This window comes from Pararge aegeria, chromosome 6 (genome assembly GCF_905163445.1).
Source record: "Pararge aegeria chromosome 6, ilParAegt1.1, whole genome shotgun sequence".
Classification (NCBI taxonomy): Eukaryota; Metazoa; Arthropoda; class Insecta; order Lepidoptera; family Nymphalidae; genus Pararge; species Pararge aegeria.
In genome coordinates this window covers 12,553,046-12,573,474 of record NC_053185.1, presented here as the reverse complement: position 1 = coordinate 12,573,474, position 20,429 = coordinate 12,553,046, and the positions used below count along the sequence as shown (strand labels likewise).

General features: G+C 33.6%; 1 protein-coding gene across 1 annotated transcript in view; it reads left to right on the top strand.

The window, feature by feature from the left end:
• LOC120624397 (BMP-binding endothelial regulator protein) overlaps positions 1-20,429 on the top strand; it is a 100,875-nt gene that overhangs the window by 35,275 nt on the left and 45,171 nt on the right. The window contains exon 2 of the mRNA XM_039890918.1: positions 13,547-13,718. Coding sequence (XP_039746852.1) covers positions 13,628-13,718 — 91 coding nt within the window. The 5' untranslated portion in view covers positions 13,547-13,627. The remainder of the gene's footprint in view (positions 1-13,546; positions 13,719-20,429) is intronic.

Below are 20,429 nucleotides of genomic sequence, written 5' to 3'. Positions count from 1 at the left end.
TTGAATCTATTAGATATCGTTACATCTAGGTGTTCTTTTTCTTTATACAAATAGATAGGTATTGTATTTATGTACTTGCTTATAGCATTAGGTTTTGTAAATAAATAATTGGAAAAAAAGTTCCATCTTTTTGAAATTTGAATTTGTAGTGTTCGGCAGACATGTTTTTAACATTCACAAAATGCATTTTAAGTGTATTTCACGAGATTTAATTTCAGTTTATTCACCAAGCATAATAATTTTGCCCAAAGACTCCTCTCATGTTTTGTAACATTTAAATACAAATGTAATGCGCTTAAATGTCGCAAATGAGTCTTAATGATTGTGTAACTGGATTCTGGGGTCTAATTAATTACATAAATTTTCCTTCCTTTGCATAATTAGAGTACGTTCAACCATCGGTTGTTTATTTATCATTATCAACCCATCACTGGCCCACTCCAGACCAGTGGCGTGCACAGGGTTTTTTGAACAGGGTATGCATATAGAAGGAAAATGGCAAAAAATTGAAAAATCCTTTCCTTTATTAGTAATACAAAATTTTTAGGGTATGCAGTGCTTTTCTGCATGTATGAAGTGCACGCCACTGCTCCAGACCCCCGGTTACCGCTCAGAATAAGCAGGGTTTCGGTCGTAGTCCAACACGTTGGCAAAGTTTAAGCTAGTGATATTTAAATTCTTAAAATTAAATACGTGTCTAAGTCTGAAAAGTTTGAGATAGAACGAACTATATAGAACTCGGTCCCCCGGAAAGGGAGCCCGAAGCCCCCATCACTAGATTGTCACCACCTGGTTGGGGGAAATGTTAATAGTTCTTTAGTTAAGTAAAGTGATAGTGCATTGGGTAGGATCTCGACTTCATTTTCAGGGGGCAGAGTTCGAATCCCAGCACGAACCTCTAACTTTTCTAAGTTATATGCGCTTTAAGTAATCAAAACATTACCTGCATGCCTGAGAGTTCTACATAATATTCTGAAAGGTATGTGGAATCCACCGATCCGCACTGGGCCAGCGTGGTGGACTACGGCCTTAACCCCTTGACATTGTGGGAGGAGACCCGTTCTCTGTAGTAGGCCGGTAATGGGTTGATGTGATGAAGTAGAGTAAAACATAACTTAATATTAAATCGTTCAAGAAGGAGATAGCGATTAGGTTAGGGGCCTCAAGGCACTGACTCAGGATATCGAAGCATACCTACTAAGGAGAGGTTGACTATGCGATGAAAGATTGCTCAGTTGTTGAGCAAGTGTGCATTGATTACAGATTTTAATTATGATTGCTTAAATTTCATTGTATACTACAGACGAAACGACGTCAACCTACGCCGAAACGTAGCGTCGGCTACTTCAAAGAATCGGCGCGTGCTGTACACCCGCAGCGCTGAACTCACACTGCTAGATGTATCTTTTATAGCAGACAAATTATTTATTTATTATTATTATTATTATTTATTTCTTGTACTGCAAATAATTTGAGCGGACCAGCTATAAGTTTAATAATAATATTTTTACTCCTTACATGTAAGGATTTAATAAAATTAAAAATAGCAGCAATGCAATCAAAACTACTTGGAACATAATTAATGAGGAGACGGGAAGAGTAACACCACGAAATATTAATTTTAAACTTAATGTAGATAATAAAGCCTTAACAACAGATTTCGAGGTGGCTACTGCTTTTGAAACCTTCTTTACCAACATTCCCGTCTCCACAACAGAATCATTAAACTCTTCACCAGATATGGCTCTCTCTCTATTAAAGGAAAATGTGCCTGAGTGTAACCATTCTTTTAAATTCACGCATGTTAGTGGCTCTGACGTTATTAAAGCCTTTAAATTATTAATTAATAAAAAAACAAATGATCTGTGGGGCATTTCCGTAAACGTTGTCAAATCATTAATTGATATTGTTGCACCCGATTTAGCCTTAATATTTAATAATTGTATAGATTGTGGTGTGTTTCCTGACTTAATGAAACTTAGTAAAATAGTTCCATTGTTTAAATCGGGTAGTACTACTGACCCCACTAACTTTAGACCAGTATCCGTACTACCCACTTTCAGTAAAATCTTTGAAAAACTCATTTTAAATCAATTACTTTACCATTTTCATAAGTATAATTTACTTCATATTAAGCAATTTGGTTTCACACGGGGTCGCTCAACAATCGACGCAGGTGTTGAGCTAATACAAAACATATTTGAAGCCTGGGAGGAGTCACGTGATGCACTTGGTGTGTTCTGTGACTTATCTAAGGCGTTTGATTGTGTTCAACACGAAACGTTAGTTAGGAAACTACACCACTATGGAATTCAGGGTGTAGCTCTAGACTTAATGAGTAACTATCTACGCGATAGAATTCAGAAAGTCGACGTGAATGGAAAACGGTCTAATGGATCAGTTATGAAAATAGGTGTCCCACAGGGGTCTATATTAGGACCATTTCTGTTCCTTATTTACATTAATGACCTTCCTTACCTTGCCAAGGATAAACACGGGATAGTTCTGTTTGCCGATGATACATCACTGACTTTTAAAATAAATCGACGTGAACTAGCTTTTGACGACGTAAACAACTCTCTCGCTAAAGTGGTACAGTGGTTTGAAGCTAATAATTTGGTTCTTAACGGAAAAAAAACCAAGTGTATAAAATTCACTTTACCTAATGTTAAACACGTGAAAACCACTGTACTACTTAATAATGAGGAACTGAAACTGGAGGATACGACAGTTTTTCTAGGAATAACGTTAGATTCTAAACTTCAATGGGGCCCTCATGTAAATAATTTATCGAACAGGCTTAGTTCTGCTGCCTATGCGGTAAAGAAGATACGCCATATGACCGACGTAGAAACTGCTAGACTGGTATATTTTAGTTACTTTCACAGCATTATGTCATATGGAATTTTACTTTGGGGTAATGCTGCTGATATTAGCACTATTTTCGTGCTGCAGAAGAGGGCTGTTCGTTCTATCTACAAAATGGGTCCGAGAGAGTCATTGAGAGATAAATTTAAAGATTTTAAAATAATGACAGTGTATAGTCAGTACATATTTGAAAATTTAATGTACGTCCATAAAAACATTTCTAAATTTAAGAAAAAATGTGACTGCAATAATTTAAACATTAGAAGTAAGAATAAACTTACAGTGCAATATACTAGGTTACATAAAATTCATAATTCGTTTAAAGGAAATTGCATACAATTCTACAATAAACTACCAATTGACATCTTGGAGATGTCTCTTAAAAAGTTCAAAGTTTGTATTAAACGTAAGCTTATAGAAAAGTCCTATTATAGTATAAAGGACTACGTAAACGATAAAAAAGCTTGGGTGTAAATTATTGCTCTAACCAGGTTGCTCTTCTAATAATTTAAAATTACATTGTGAGATGGCGATAACAAAAAAAAAAAAAAAAACACCCGGCTAAGTTTGTTGTGGGCTTCTTCTTAGACCGGGACGCGTTTGGAACCCTCGTAGCTTTAGTTTTAAGTTTACGAATGTGGTTATCGCCATCATCTCACTACCGTGTAATTCTTATGTACGCATCAAAAGTGCCACCTGTGGGCCTACTTGAATAAAGATATTTTTGACTTTGACTTTGACTTTGACTTAAGTATTGTTGGTTTTTATAAAACCCATTGTGCGATTGGAATTCGGAATGACAATTAAATGATTGACTGACGATGGCGTAATAAAAAATGTAACAATACGTGATACCGGATACCGGCTACTGTATTTAATTACAGAGAAATCTTGTTGTAAAATCTGATGTCAACAGTTTTTAGTTGTAAATCATTATTATATTTAGTTAGAATTTATGCCAATACTGGGCACTCCCCATAAGACAGGGGGAATTAGATCTTAGACTTTCCACTCTGATCCAATACGGGTTGGCGGACTTTAATGATTATTTCTCAGCGCGACTTCTTCTACTCAATTACTTTACGTTCTAAGAAGTTTTTTTCCAATATAAAGTTTCATTCTGAAAATTTTAATATAAAATATTGTTAAAAAAAACAGTTCTGATTTCCTTTTTTAAATTTAGATTTTCTTCTACACAATGCGCTGTGTCCATCCGCTTGTGTCGCTTCGCTTGCCTGCTCTATTAATTCTTTCTCTCTGATATTGAGGATCACATCGCGATATTAAATAGCGTATAACCTTTAATATCATGGATATAAATTTATATTATTTATCTGAATCGGATATTCTGGCTTTTTATTTTACTAAAATATAAGTAAGTTAATCCTTATATTATTAGGTCTAGTCATTTCGGAGATTATGACCCCCACGACACGGATAAGAAACCCCAAATTACCCTGGACCCCAAAACTAGGATAAGTTTTGGGGTCCAGGGTAATTTAAGAAAAAAATGTACTTTTTATCAAATGAATACTATTTAATTTATCTAGTTTGCACACGTTGCAAAGATGGCATTCGGTAGTTCTGTATAAAACATACTCTCTTAATGAAACTAGTTAAAAATTTTACTTCATAACGAAATACCATTTGATGCATGTAGTAAAGAAGCTGTCAATCAGCGATCTTTAAAGACATATACGTGTTATGCAATAAATACTCATGAAACGTAAATAACTGTGCTATACTTGAATTTCGCAAAAAGGCCGACTTGAACATTCATTACGCTTTTTTTGCGGACGCTAGAACGCATTACTGAGGAGGATCTAAAACCGGAACTACACCATAATTGTCAATCTTTACTATTAAAAAAGCTGAACAGATTGTTTGTACGTCATGGTTAAAAAAAAAATCTGCATTAAATAACCAAGTTCATGGGGTAATGGAAATGGGCTAGTAAATATTTTTAAATATGTTTATGAAAATCATCCCTCCTTGGGGGATGAAAGTTTTTATGAATGTCTGTCGTCTTTTACAATTATATCATAATGAAAATTTGTATCTAGTTTGACAGTTAAATTGATTGGTTCAGGATTTATTATGATTCTACCAAAGGTTTTATAAATAGGAGAGGAACTTTTATTAGGTAAAAAGCAAATCGGAACTACCAGTCGGTTTTTTGCATACGCTAGCTCATTTCTCGACAAAGCCAGTATATTCAGGAAATGCAGAAATGCAGGAAGGGCGATGCGACGTAAAGGGTCGTGAAAAAAAGTCAGTTTGAACTTATCAAAAGTTGCCGTAAGAGAACGAAGTTGCGGTGAACCGCTAGTGTCAGTATTATAATTAGTCTAGTAGAGGTTAGATTCTTTTGTACAGTCCGTGGCGCCATTACACTTTTTTGCGATTGAAATTAATTCAGTAATTAGATTAGGCACTTACGTGTATAAATAAATTAATAAGTAGAAAAAACTGCTGTACTTAAAACTTGGCATTTAAATTAGTAAACAGAAATTCCAATTGGTAGAGGATATTGAATAGGATTTTCCTATATTTTATGGATAGAGATTTTTTAGTTTATTTATTTAACGAAAAAATAATTTTATGTATGGGTAGGCACGTTACTTCATTCGTATTATTTTTTTTGCCTTTTAAAGGCTACAAGTAAAATTCAAATTTTATTCAACCAATAATGTACTTTTTCTTATCATCAATAGCAATTTATTTTTCATCATCAATCGTTCAAAGAGTTTTAGAGCAGGTCTATGCCAATATAAAGCCTCGAATGCCTCCCTCCCTATAGAAGCTGTAGTTTATTATTTTCACGATTAATTGCACATATTCCCTTTGACTTATATACGATGTAAAGCAATTGCGTGGCACGCACGTTTTGTCTTCTGCTTTCGAATGTCAAAATACTGATGATAGTCAGAGAGTTTACTTTTTTTTAAACTAATCACCTGCTATTATAATTAAGGCCTATACAGTCCGATTGACCAAAACATGAGTTCTGTGACGAGGTGGTGTTTATACGATTTTATACATGTAAACGCACTTTAACCACTAAACTTTTTGCTGCATGTTATTAAAAATAAATAAACGCTACAATATATCTGTACTTGAGTTCAATGTTCGCTCGGAATGCTGTAAAAAATGCGTTAAGGACACGAGTTCGACTATCTAGCAATGTTCCACTATGGCGGAGGTCATTAGTTCTCTGATTAGTTTGTATAATTAATTTATAATGTTGTGGAGCTTTATTTAGAATATGGGCATTCAAAGTAGCAATTTGTTTTAAGCTTTGGACACAAAGATGGCTATCGATTTGGCTCTTAAAAATAAATCCATAAAAATAGAGTTTTTTAACTCCTCCATAAATACGCGTATCAGAGAAGTCACAGACAGTTACAAATATTCGTGATTGGTCGTAATTTGATGCTTGGGGAAAAAAAATGTAAGGATGGGTTTATTTAGTAGTTTAGATGGCCATAGCGCTAACATGCGCCACGCCATAAAAACATCTACTGGGCTAACTTGCCACACGCCACTGCGATCCCAGGAATCATGCCCACTATCTCATCTATCACTATCGAAAAAATACGATTAACGAGTGGTGACAACTATCTCGTGGCATGCATGCTAGCCCAACTACTGCATATAACCTAAAGAGTTCCATTTAATTGTTTTTTTTTTAGATTTTTAGTGCTTTGAATTTTTCCTATTTTTTTCCAAACGAAACATAAAAAATAAAAGTAGTCTTTTTGTTTATTGCGAACCAATAAATTGCATGATTCGTATTCATGCGTAATATGGCAATTACAAACGAATTCAAATTAAAATATGCTACGATTTTAAACTATTTAAATTTTTTTTGGCTATACTGTCACTTTTCGGATAATATGTATAAGCGCTTGTGATGCAAAAAGCACATTATACGCACACATAATAAGTCTTGTTCTTCGTTGTTACGATTTAGTTTGAAATGAGTATCTATGCGTTATTAACCTAAGAGTAGGTACCTATGTATTTATTTATTGAGTGGGATTTAGATTTAACGCAGAATACCTTGTATCTTTATTACATTTCATAACGCAATAAATACATATCACGTTCAGTGTCTGTGGGTGCTGACGTCGCTGAAGTAAACAACCCGTCAATTATTTTAGTATTAATCCATGAGTATCTATAACAATGTTTTTCCTATATATTTACTTATTTATTTACTTGGTTGCATCGCTACAATATAATTTGACTTAAACCGAATCAAAAGAAACCAGATAATGCCGTACTCGTAGCGTAGCTTACTCTATCCTTTTAGTTTTTATCGAATCTCTATAATATTTAAACCCTGAAATCCACCAGAAAAATATAAATCTTTGAAATTAGTAGATATCTCTCTCTGGGATATATCTCTCTGGGATATTGTATGTGGATACTGGGAACATCGATGGAAAATATAATAACCTTAATGCATGAGATTTCCCTCCTTAGTTAAAATTTGAATACAATTTAATATACAAGAGTATTGAGAATTAATAATTTTAAATACAATTAATATTTTTAATTTTCTTAACAATCATATCATTTGGTTATGATGCAGTCTAAGATGGTAGCGTACTTATCTGTTAGATAAATTAGTAATATGAAACCCTAATCGGTTTCAACGCGACATCGTACCAGTGCGCTAAGTAGCTTAGCGGCACGCGTTTGGCGGTAACTTACTTACCACCCGACAAAATCTTTTATTACATATAGATAAAGCCATGGGCATCGGTTAGTTAAATATAGATTACGTAGGAGTTAATAAAGCGGTAGTTATCTCGTAATTATGTAAACCTTATTCTAATTTGTAACAAAGGTTCGTACGTCAGAAGTTTTCTCTACACCGTAATGCATACAAGCACTTGCGTCATCGTTGGGAGGTTGTTTACATTGATAATATTACTATGCAAGTTTATTATTCAGTTCAGTAACTTATATTAGGATATCATTAATACCTAATTAGGACCTAAATATTTTATTTGTTGGTCTTTTAATATGCCATTTTGCATATTATACCAAAAGCCGTAATTCTTCATTTTATATTACAAATAAAAATTAGGTCACAATAATTAAAAATGTAAAATACTTTTTAACAGGAAGCCTAAATGCAAACTTAATAATAAATAATGACACATTTTGACCGTTCTTCCCAGCTTTAACTCCATTTTTTATTAAATATCCTTTTCAGTAAACCTGTAGGTATTCCGTATATTACAAAGAGTATTCTCTTTATATTTTAAAACTACTCTTAGCCGCTTCGGCTATAGGTTGTCAGTCAGTTAGTGAGAACAAAGCTTATAATAGTTATTGAATAAAGTATAGGTATTAATAATATTATCATTATAAATATATAATAATAATAATAATATATTTATAATACTACTAGCGGTCCCTCGCGACTTTGTCCGCTATGAGTAAACCTTAAATAATACTCATATGTTGTAGCGGACTGTTTCAGTTTAATTCCGCCATACTTACGTTGTTTTGGCGTAACGTTTACCGTTCACGCATCGCAAGCATCGGAATCTCTCAAAAGAGATTGTTTTTTTTCAGTTTTTGCAACATTTCTCAGTGATCATCGTAGCTTGGTCTCGGTAGCTTTTGGTCGTAGTGCGATGTTTATAGAGCTTTAAACCGATATTACCAACACAACAAAGAACAATTCAAAACCTGAAACTTTTTTTTTTCTTTAATACTGAGTGCTATGATTTATTTCCTGACTTCAAAAAAAGTGGGATTTATTTTCAGAGTTCGAAGATCTGATTGGTGTGGAATTATAAATTACACTATACAGATTCTCCTGCTTATCGCGGATTAAAGAAAATTATGCTTTATTTTCATAATATATCATGGAATTCCGCAAAGTTACGCCTGCTTCTATCCAATATGTAATGTTTATTTTGGTACAAAAATAGTATACGGTCCTTTAGAAGTTCCAAAGAAGCCAAGATAGATTATTTTTAAATAGACTGAAATATCATCACACATATAAAACAATCGTCTAATAGAAATAACATCACTCAAAAGATTACGACATGGTTGCGGTTCCATACTTAACTCGTATTATCTATTTAACCATTCGTCCAAATTATGTGCAGTAAAAGGAAAAAGTATTTTGTTTTAAATGCTTGAGACGATGAGTTTACTTATTCGGGTAAGAATTCATAATTTTTGATAAATTGTCCAATACATTTTATTCCATTTTAATATTTTTTTTAATATAAAAAAATCCTTTCTGTTATAACTTTTATATTTAAATAAAAGTTATACATATCCTGTCGCGAACTTTTTTGTAGGCATTATTAAGTTCTTCAACTTTTTTATAGAACTCAATCATAATCTCTCATTGTTAAGGCAGCGTTCGTAAGGAACGTTTTCGTTCGACCATTTTTTCTACTACCAGGGAAAGTTCTTTTCAGTTTTCAGGTTAAATATAGCCTATGTTACTCAGAAATATATATATTTTATGTAGTTCTAGAGATTACCTCTTTGTAATATTAGTATAGAAGTATAGACATAGATTATTATAAATTTATTATTTTTATTAAATATTTATAAAACAAATATTAGTTTAAGTATATAATGTATTCCATGTAATCGTATACCTATTTTTCGACTCGCTAGAACTTTTGATAGATTAAAATATACCCAGATTGGACTTTTGATTGATTGGATGTCTTCATTTTTTTTTAATGTTTTAAATATCGAATTACATGTTATTGGCTTATAAATATAAGACGTCACCTAATTCTAATCATGCCACCTAGGTAAGACAATTGCCAAGAAGATACCTATTCACTCTTGCATCGAAGGTATTCAAGCTATGGGTGCAGGAAACATGCACGCCGGAAGGGCGTTCCACACCTTAGCATGTACCAGTTGTTTACAAGTAGATACAATTAGAAACGGATTAGTTTAAGTACCTTAGCACGCTCGCACCAGTAATTCTTGAGAGTTTTAGATGTTTTAAGCAATCAATTAACAAAATACATCACAAGGAAATCTGCATGTCTATAACTTCTCTAAAATATTTTGATAGACGTTTGAACTCGCAAAACCACACTTGGCCAGCGTGGGGAACTGCGGCCCAAATTTTTCTCATTCTGAATGTGCACCCGTGCTCTGTCTAGTATACAAAGCCATTTAAAAAAACGACGAAGGACCGCTCAAAAAAATTACTAATACTCGATTTAGAAAAATGATCATAGCTAAATGTGAATATGTGGGTGAATTACTTATTGTTTAAATGTTATCATATATCTGTTTTATTTGCAAAGCAAGCCATGAATCCATTCGAAAATATAGGCACATCTGATATTATGACTGCCATCGCGTATATTTTCTATGAAAACTTTGTTCCGTTGTTTATCTCTGCAAGTGTTAAACGTTGCATGCCATTATACGCGACCGGCTTAGTACCTCGTTTCCAATTGCCTTATATCGATAAATAGCTTAAAAATAACACCTGAAAATCTAGATCAATTATACCTAGTAACTGTGAAATGTATTGGCAAACTTTTTTGAACATCATTATTTCTAATTGCATATGCGGTACACCGTTTGGCCAGTCTTCGCATCCTGTTCGATCAATCACGGCTCGTATCTAGGGCGGCTTCACAAAAACTGGCGCTAAATGAAATACTTATCACCTGATAATTTCCATGGCGAGTCCATTGACTCGATCGCGTCACGTCTTCCATTCCGATGTTTTGTGATCTTTTCTAATTACGCTTATTGGATTATGGCGATACGGTAGGCCTATATTTTAATCTGTATTGACTTCGATAAGAAAAATGAAAGCTTTATTATTTTACAAGTAGCTATTACAGTCCGCGTTTATAATAGCTTTTATTTTTTCTTGGAATAAAAAGCAGTCTCATGCTACTCTCTGTTCTTTCTACTAACTCTATGCAAAAAAAATGTTGGTAGGCAATTAAGGGCGTGAAAGGAAGCACAAATAAACAAACACACTTTCGCATCCATATATATAAAATAAAGTTGTGTTAGTTACACCATTTCTAACTCAAGAACGGCTGGACCCATTTTTATGATATTTGATTTTTGGATTTCTCTTAGACCGGAATAGAATAATAAGTATTAAAATATAACATTCATCAAAAAAAAAATATCCGCCGTACGAAGTTCACCGGGACAGCTAGTTTATAATATTAATTGATAATGGGTGATATAAATTTCTGCAAAGGAGATATAATATTTAAAAACTTTACTCTACGATGAAAATTAAGTTTAATTAGAAGACCTGGCAAATTTGCGTGGTTTATGTAAATAAATAAATAAATAATACTACGACAATACACGCATCGCCATCTAGCCCCAAAGTAAGCGTAGCTTGTGTTATGGGTATTGATGAATATTTTTATGAATAATATACATAAATACTTATAATGTAAACATACATATAAACTCCCAGTCACTGAAAAGCATTCATGTTCATTGTTCATAACACTAACATTTCGTAGTTGCGGGAATCTAACCCACGGCCTTATTATAAATTTTTTTTTTATGTTTATTCACTGACCTAATACCTCAGTGTGTGCATTTTTTATTTAAAGAAACGTCCGATACCATAACATCGAGAATACGTGTAGTGTTGCGTGAAATAAAATTAATACAAAAAATCACGTCAGACTAAATGTTCGTTGTTTTAAGCACTGGATTTCCACAGAGACGCCTGCTTCTGTACAATAAAAACATTTAAAACCATTGAAAACTCTTTTGAAGACTTTTAGGATTACTAAAGTTTAGTAAATATTATTTAAGTTAGTTCATGCAACCATGTATGTAGTCTGTATGTTTTATCAAAATAAAATGAAATAATTCAAAATACATTTATTTGATTAACAATCAAGTTAATATATATAATAGTTCTTTGTTTAATAGACAATTTAGAAAGGTGTACTTCCTAGTAGGCAGGTGCATTCAGTGTGTTTTGAGCTTATTACATGAAATATTAACCGTTTTAATAGATAGCTTAAGGCAAATCGTTCATAATACAATACGGTAAATTATAGTGCTAACCGATCATAAGTAGGAAATGCAAAAGGTACACGTAGGCTTTCGTTTATGTTAGTAGTAAATAATATTTTAAGTGTGCTTAAACCACTATTATGATAAATATCTATAATTGTATGAAAGGGTAAGAATTGCATTACAATGAAGAATTATAAATTACACGTATATTTTGTGCCTGTACTTATTATTCGATGATTCGTTCATCGTAAATATTTAACAAAGAGCAAACAGGCATTATGAAAGGCAGTGTAGCAGTACGTTTAATTTTTAAATTGAAAAAAAAAACATTTAGATTTCATTTTAAAAATAAATCACGTTATTAAATTTTCATGAGGTTATTAACTAATTAATCTTTAAAATAAAAAATTACATACTTTTATATTAATGTAAGTAACGAAGATTGTCGCTATCTAGGTGCATTGACTTATTTTCGTAATTCCAAGGACTTGTAATCTTAACGTGACAATACAAGCGTAACACTTTATCTAGAAATCGTTTGGTAATCAATATTTATTATTTTGATTACTTACTGGCTTTACTTTATAATAAAGATATCGGCACTAACTGTAATAATGGCTTAAGAAATGTAAGCCGAACTTCTGGATTTATATTTTTCTTACCTAGTGACTACAAATCGTTAGTGCAACTAATTTAGATGCAAACTCGTTAAACGAAATACGGCTTACTAAAGTTCATTTGTTTTACAATAAAAATAAACTTATTAAGAATAATGTACGTGTTCTGTTTCGAGGGTGATTTAACATTCCGCGAGCAGCGGCAACGTGAGTGTGGTCATGATCTAATAATACGTAGTAGCTGAGGTGTTTTACGTTTGTGTTGACGTTGCTACTGGCGTAGTATTAAACAGATCAAAAGACTAGCGCGTATCTCTATCTCTACTTTGTCCTATTTTCTATATTGTGAGAGATGAGGGCGTAGCGGCCTGGTTTCAAGTAGCCTTGTCGTTAAGAAATTTATCAATCGTGTAGTATCCACGATTTCTTAAATAGGTGTTAACACATTGTTTAAACTTATGTATTGGTAGTCCCAACCAATGAATTTTATTATAAAACACTACGTCAGTGTTGAAATAGCACATATCTATTCAATCCCACAAATGACTTCTGTTCCTTTCGCAGATGATATGCAAATGTCACTAATTTATGTCAATTTCATGTAGTTGGTTGTTCATATTCACTTTTGGTTATTAATATGAGTATATTAGGAAAGTAGAGTGATGAGTGATGAGTACCTAGAACCAAACGAACTTATTTTAAATTTCGCTCTTCGTACATTATGTGACGGGCTATTTTAAATTTGTTTTTAATATAATTCATTTAATAAAATTTATTTAACCTTATTTTAAAGATCAAGTAGCTTGATATGTTTATTGTTTTTTTTATTCCACTATAATTTAGCCCCAGACTGCAATCTCACATGGCAGTGATGATGCAATCTTAGATGATAGCGGGCTTACCTGTTATCTAGTATGGCAGTTATATTAAACTCTTACCCCTAATCGGTATCTACACGGAATCGTCCTAATCGCTTAGCGGCACGTCGTTGTTCGACAAGACAAAAAAAAACTAAAAATATGTTTTTGCAGGTGTTGCGCACGAGTCGCGCGGCGCGAGGGTGTGATGCGAGGGGCGCGCAGCGGCGGGCGCCGGCGCCGCGAGTAACGACCATGCGACGCCCGCCCACCGAACTTTCCGTTGCTTGCCTCGTGCTACTCGCTTTTGTCACCCCTGTTCTGGCCGATGTCGCCAGCTTTATCAGTAAGTTTATGACTTTAGGATTATTCATTATCATCATCAACATTTCAGCCTGCGGAAGTCCACTGCTGAACATAGGCCTTTCCCAAGAAGCGTCACTACCCCGAACCTAAGCCTTCCTCATCCATCCACTCTCCGTTATTCTATTTGAGCCATTAGCATCAGGTTCATCGTGTTGGAGGCCGTCCCACACAACACTTGCTTGTTCGTGGTCTCTACTCTAGAACTTTCCTGATCTAACGGCCATCTCACATACGACAAGCATGGCCTGCCTATTCTTATTGAAAGTTACTTATATGTACGGCGTCAGTGACTTTCGTGCTTCACTGGATCGTTTCTAATTCGATCCTTCAGAGAAACTCCCAACATAGCCCGAAAATCTTTCGATTTTAAATTTGTAGACCAGTCCAGTTGCAAGCGCCCACGTTTGAGCGCCGTATGTTAGGATTAGTGACACTTTTTTATGAGCAGGTAGCCTGGTTATTAGAGCTTTTTAGAGTAAAACTATTACTAGTTGCTGCCTGCGTTCTTCGTCGTTAATTACGGGTATTACTTTTACTTTATTAACGTTTACTAGCGTTTTTTACATAAGCTTCGTATTATACATTAAATTTTGGAGCATGCACAGTGTATGTAAAATCTTTTAAAAGATATAGATATTTAAAATTGCTAAAATAAGAATTTTAGTAATTACTACACAATAACAAACAAGGTTACTAAAACAACAAATTTAGTTATTATAATTCAATATAATCAGAAAGACTTCAAATGATATCCCTTTTAGATAATATTACGAAATTCGATCTGTCTTCCGAAGCTTTTAGATTTAGACTAATTATTAACATCGGGTGTAAAACCCCCTGCCACTTCAGACGGAGATATCCAAAGACCTCGCTGAAAGCCAAGGCGATGGAACTGTGGTATATACTATAGTAGTAGTATGGTACATCTTTTAGCCGTAGCGGATTGCTAAAGCTGCCACGACCTGATCCAGTTAATTGTATCGAATATATATTAGGATAAAATGTTTATTCTCAAAAGAAACAGTTCAACTTATGAGTTTTACAATGAGAAATTAAAATTAACTTATAGAAGTGGTAATATATTATCCAGTTAGTGTGATACAAAACAAACACAAAAAAACAGAAGGTGGCGCGTTTATAAAAAATTTAAACAGTGCTAAATTAAACAAAGCTAAACAAAAGCTTATTTTTAAATGATTTAAAAGAGGTCTCGCAAAAAATCTCTTTGGGTAGACTTTATATGTATAGTAGTGCTCCCTCAACCTGTGTAGTTTTACTGCCATACTTAGTTCTAGTATTAGGTAATCTTAATTTATGCCTATTTCGTGGTTTAGTGAATTCAATCGCGATGCTGCAGATAGTCTCTAGGACCTGCAAGTTTATTAAGTAAGGTTATTTACTTTTCACTCTATAGTAGGTACAATCTGAAGATTTCCAAGTCTCTAACTCTGTACAACTGCGTACCGAATAGTTAATTTAATTTTGCATTCCAACATAACCTGCCGGTATCAGTGACCACGCAACGCCTGCGCACCGAATTTTCGCGCCATCGTTGATAAACCTGACTTTAGAATACCTAACTGCAAGGTCTGCAAGGTATAGCTGGAATCTACACCCTTAAGTAGTTGATAAATATTCCATTGACACGTACGAAGCGCTTAGCTTATTCTTTTCTTAGTTCTGCCAATATTTGGAATGCCTTTCTAGCTTCGGCTAGCACTACCACCTAAAACGAGAACCTTCAAATCAACATATTAAAATTAAAATTCAATAGGTTGTTTTATATGTAATGGATTTGGTTAACGAAACGTTTCTTCAGATTATGGTTTCGTTATTTAAATTCGAAAGAGGGCGTACTGGTCTTACCATTAATAGTTACTTTATGGTTTCTAATGTAATTCAGAAGTGTTCAAACGATTACCTTGAGGTGTTTATGTAATAAATCACATTAAATATTATCCTTAAAATCAAAACATTTATTTGAAACAAGAACATAAATAATACATTTAGCCGCTATAAATCAATATTTATAAAACATGAAAAAGCGCATAACATGTGCGCAGCTGCTTAACGATCACCAGCACTAACTAGCGGGCACGTGTAGTTCCATAATTCATCTGACATTTTGTTTTATAAAAGTGTAATGAGTGAAAATCAGTAAGTATCTTTTTGTTTTGTCATTCCAGACACTCAAGAATTTTCCTCGACCAGATAAATTACTAGCCGTACTCTTGTTTAATTTAAAGTCTATTTAATTAAGAATTTAGTTGCGTGATAATTACAAGAGATTTTAAAAACCGTAATTGTGTTATATTTCATAAGTAGTAAATTTTATATTTAACATGATTGTTTTATAAAAGGATTTGAACATATTTTAATGGCAGCATTGTATAAATGATTAATATCATTTAATCATTTCTATGAAACATTTATTTGAATAGAAGCGGTGATAGCGCAATGGGTAAGATCTCAACTTCACTTTCGGGGGGTCGAGTTCGAATCCCACGCACGCATAGAGAGAGTTCTTCAGAACATTATGCATAACTTTATGTGAAGTCCACCAATCCGCACTGGGCCAGCGTGGTAGACTACGGCGTTACCTCATTGTGGCAGGGGAGCCGTGCCCTGAAGAAGGCCGGTACTGGGTCGATATGATGATGTTTGTATAAATGAAGACTTATACACAATGCAATTTTTGGCAATAGCATTTTACCGTCTTTCTATCCTATTTCGGGATGCAATTTGCGTCGGACGCGGGCTAACATGGAATATACTCACACGGCAATGCTTATCGCAATACCTATTACTAAACCCATAAAAAATAAAAATCTTGAGTGAAGTGAATTGTCACGGAATAAAGACTGCAGCACAAACCGCTGAATCAGTGTGATCGCTAAAACTTAAAAATGTAACGTGGACCATAATTGCCTTGTTTCAATAGATCATTGCGTTCGAACAGCTCCCATGTCTAATTGAAACAACTGCAGTGGCTATGCAAATCTGCAACTTGTACCGATAATTGTACAGATATCGACCCGATACCGTTTTGTAAGCAACACCGAGTTTCTGTTTCAATTCCAACGCAATGTAATGTAATGTAGAAAGAGCTTATTTGATTCCAGTGATTCGTGAACGCGATATGCGACACGCAGGGTTGTGAAAGAGTCCTGCCGGCGTTAATTAATTTATGTTGGAACAGTTGAATTTATTGGGCGTGTTTAGGCAACTCGATAAGCTTAGATTATTATCTCATTTTTTAATGTTAGTTAACGCCACTCACAAAGGAAAAGTATAAAATGCTATTCGTAACTGGACCGGATATTATCGCTCGTGACTAACTGCTGTTTTATTTTTTTGTGTCATATGATAAGTCATAAAAGTAAATAAATAAAAGCATGCGTCAAGAAATGAGTCAAGTAAAAATAATGTTGGTCCATATTATCGTATACTCGTATAGCGTTTGAACTTTTGCGCTATTTTTGTTTTTGTTAAATCTATTACAGTGTTTTTACACTTATAATTTTCATGATACAACCTAATTATAATTTAAATCCCCCTCATCCCCGTGCCTGGTACTTGGGCCAAAGTTACCTATTAACTGAAAGAGTTGCAAAAGAGTTAGGTGGATAGGTATACCGGAGGACCCCGTATACCGGAGGACTGATTAAAATACGATACGATAGAAAGGAGGCCTTGTTTCGGAAAGCGCAACGCTACATGAGTGTCGAGGAATATCGAGCGTGTCACACAAGTGCTCCAGCCCCTTATAATATAATCTTTACAAGCGAGTTACTCTACCTTCAGTGATTTTCGAACAGTGTGAGATTTTGTACCTATGCGATCTCGCGAAAGTTATGACTGATTTGTATGAAATCGAAAGAGCGCCAACTAGTTACAATACTATAATAAATAAATATATATACAACGACAAAATATACTGGAAAAGATTTTCGACTTACTATACTGGATACTTCGATTCCATAAAAATTGTAGTTAACTTAGACGGGATCGAATAGGTAGACGTAAGTAGAAAATCTCACAGTAGGCACTCAGTTGATATTATAAACGAAAATACGAATATTCAATATTCAAACTCTGTCAATTTCAATATACAATCTATGTACATTTATAATCAAAACGCTCTCGCGTATACATATTAGAATAAATTGCATATAATATAACAATTTATTACAATGATGTCATTCACGTTATTTGATTATATTTAGTTTTATTAAGGTTAGCGAGTTAAAATTAGATACAAGTGTCAGTAAAAGGTTCAAAGTTCAAATCAATTTTATCTATTGCTTCTGATTGCTTACGTCGTTTGCCAATAACGTTAATTTGAGTCCTGATAAAGAGCAGGTGGAGGAATCGTTTTTGATTTAATTTTGAGATAAGAGAAAATGATAAAGATGTCGTATCTTGGCTAAACTTAATGATAAAGAGAATGTATCTGAGCTTCACCAACATTTACAGGTGTAAAAGTGATGCTCTCCTTTTCATTAAAGAATATTGCTACTTTGAGAAGGTACCTGTTAGTATCCCTACTGTTAAGTTGGGACAACTAGATTAGTGAGCTACTGGAATAAATAGTAAATGTGTTATTAAGAAAACAATGCAGAAAATTCTCTTAACTACATAAATGATAGGTCTCAAACTTGTTAATTTATTTTAGTTATGACATTTATGTTACGATCAAAGCTTCTAAAACCACACACAAATAAAGAATTAAAATTAGTAAAACAAATGTGTGTGATGCAAAAAACCACATTTAAATCGGCCCATTCGTTTGAGCGGTGAAAAAGGGCGGGCAAAGCGGAATTCGAATCGATACTGTTCTCCTTTCTCTTTGGTTAAAAAATAGCTTAGTTTTCAATTCATAACGTCTCACATAAAATTAAAATAGTGTTAGTGACACTGTTTAGGGGGCGTGCTTTCAATTATCCTAACCCTAACTAATCTGTAGGTATTATGCTAACCTATTGTTTATCAGGCTATTTATTAATATTTAAACAGTCTAATTTATTCTTTACGCAGGATATTCATCTAATAAAGAAAAAGTTCCAGGGCTGCAATAACAAGGTCTAAGTTTAATTATTAAAAGACACCGACCATGTCCTCATCATCATAATCGTTCACCATCGTTGGCCATAAAATTTCTTTTCGTTACAAATTCCAACCAGGAAGGTTAGATAAAATATCAACTTTAAACTGCTTTAGTTTCTTTTTGATTTTTCACTTTGAAGTTTAAAATTTTTGTGATTATGTTTTATCACAAAATTATGTTTTTTTCTGTGACACGTTGTTTGTACATATTAACAAAAAGCGTGTTGAAATATGAAACAGATTTGTTTCCTAATCTTTGCAGGTAACTAATGGTATTTCGCGATTACGCCTACGTAGATAGGTTTAACTCAACAACTTTTGAATTTCGATGGAATTTAATCCATACTAATATTATAAATGCAAAAGTGTGTCTGTTTGTTTTTTTTTGTAATAGTATGTATGCATATATTTTATATATTCTATATCAGTATTGTCCACTAAATCAAAAATATATATTATACTGGCTTTAAGTCCTACCTACCAGTCCTTGCATTCACTCTAGAAAGATTTTTTTAAAATAAGCTGTCCTTGTGCAAGTCTTGTTCTTGTTTATGGTTTTTTGCTATATGGTAGGTAAAAGTTACTAAATAGTTAAGCGTGTTTGGCTCAACTACTGAATTCTAATTTTCAAAAAAATTGGCACATTTCGTACTGCCTAGAAATAGGCTCTTTCTGTATCTACTTTTCAAATGATAGCTCTGATTTCTTAAATGTAGTTCAACGGGTACACACGATAATATTTTGGATTTGTCGATATTTCGACCCTCGACGAGATGTCAAGTTGGACATCCAACTTGACATCTCGTACCTACGCAATCCCGTCGTGACCACGATCCATGCAACTGGGTCGAAATATCGACAAATCCAAAATATATTATCGTGGTATGTACCCGTTGAACTATATGTAAGAAATGTTGATTAACCACGAAAATCTTAGTTTAAAATCTTTGACAGCTCTGATGTGAGTAAGTATTTCGTACTTTAATCGGAAAAACTGGAATCGCACCTAACACTCCAAACAAATTTCCTCGTAATTGAAGTGAAAAGCAGAGTGTGTAACTCGATCATAAAACCCATCTTATCCGAGATGTTATTTAGGGTTGATATTTAAGTCGAGGATTATGTTCTTGTAGCACAATCTATTTTTATCACCAAAATATAGTTAGGAACGGTTCTTGCGTTTTTTCAAGACAAGAGTAAGTAAATTATATTTCATACGCAATGTAGTAAAAACAATAGAAACAGAAGAAGGTACAAAATATACCGAACGTTATACCATAATTATTTATGTTCTCAGTAATTGATAGATATTTCCAGATCCTAGTCTAATTCTAGTAATATGATCGTAAATATCTAAATGAATCCGCAAACATTGCAGCAGTGGGGTAGTATTTTGCTCTTATGGTCGGATCGAATACTTTCAATTTAATATACAGAAATCTGAACAGGCAAGCTTTTTTGTATGATTTTCTTAACTCTATGAAATACCTATTCTGTTTGCATATTCAATTTACATTTCGCTTCATTTATTTGAAATAGAGTTTTTGTTTTGTTTTTGGCACGTAATAATAATTTAGAACCTACT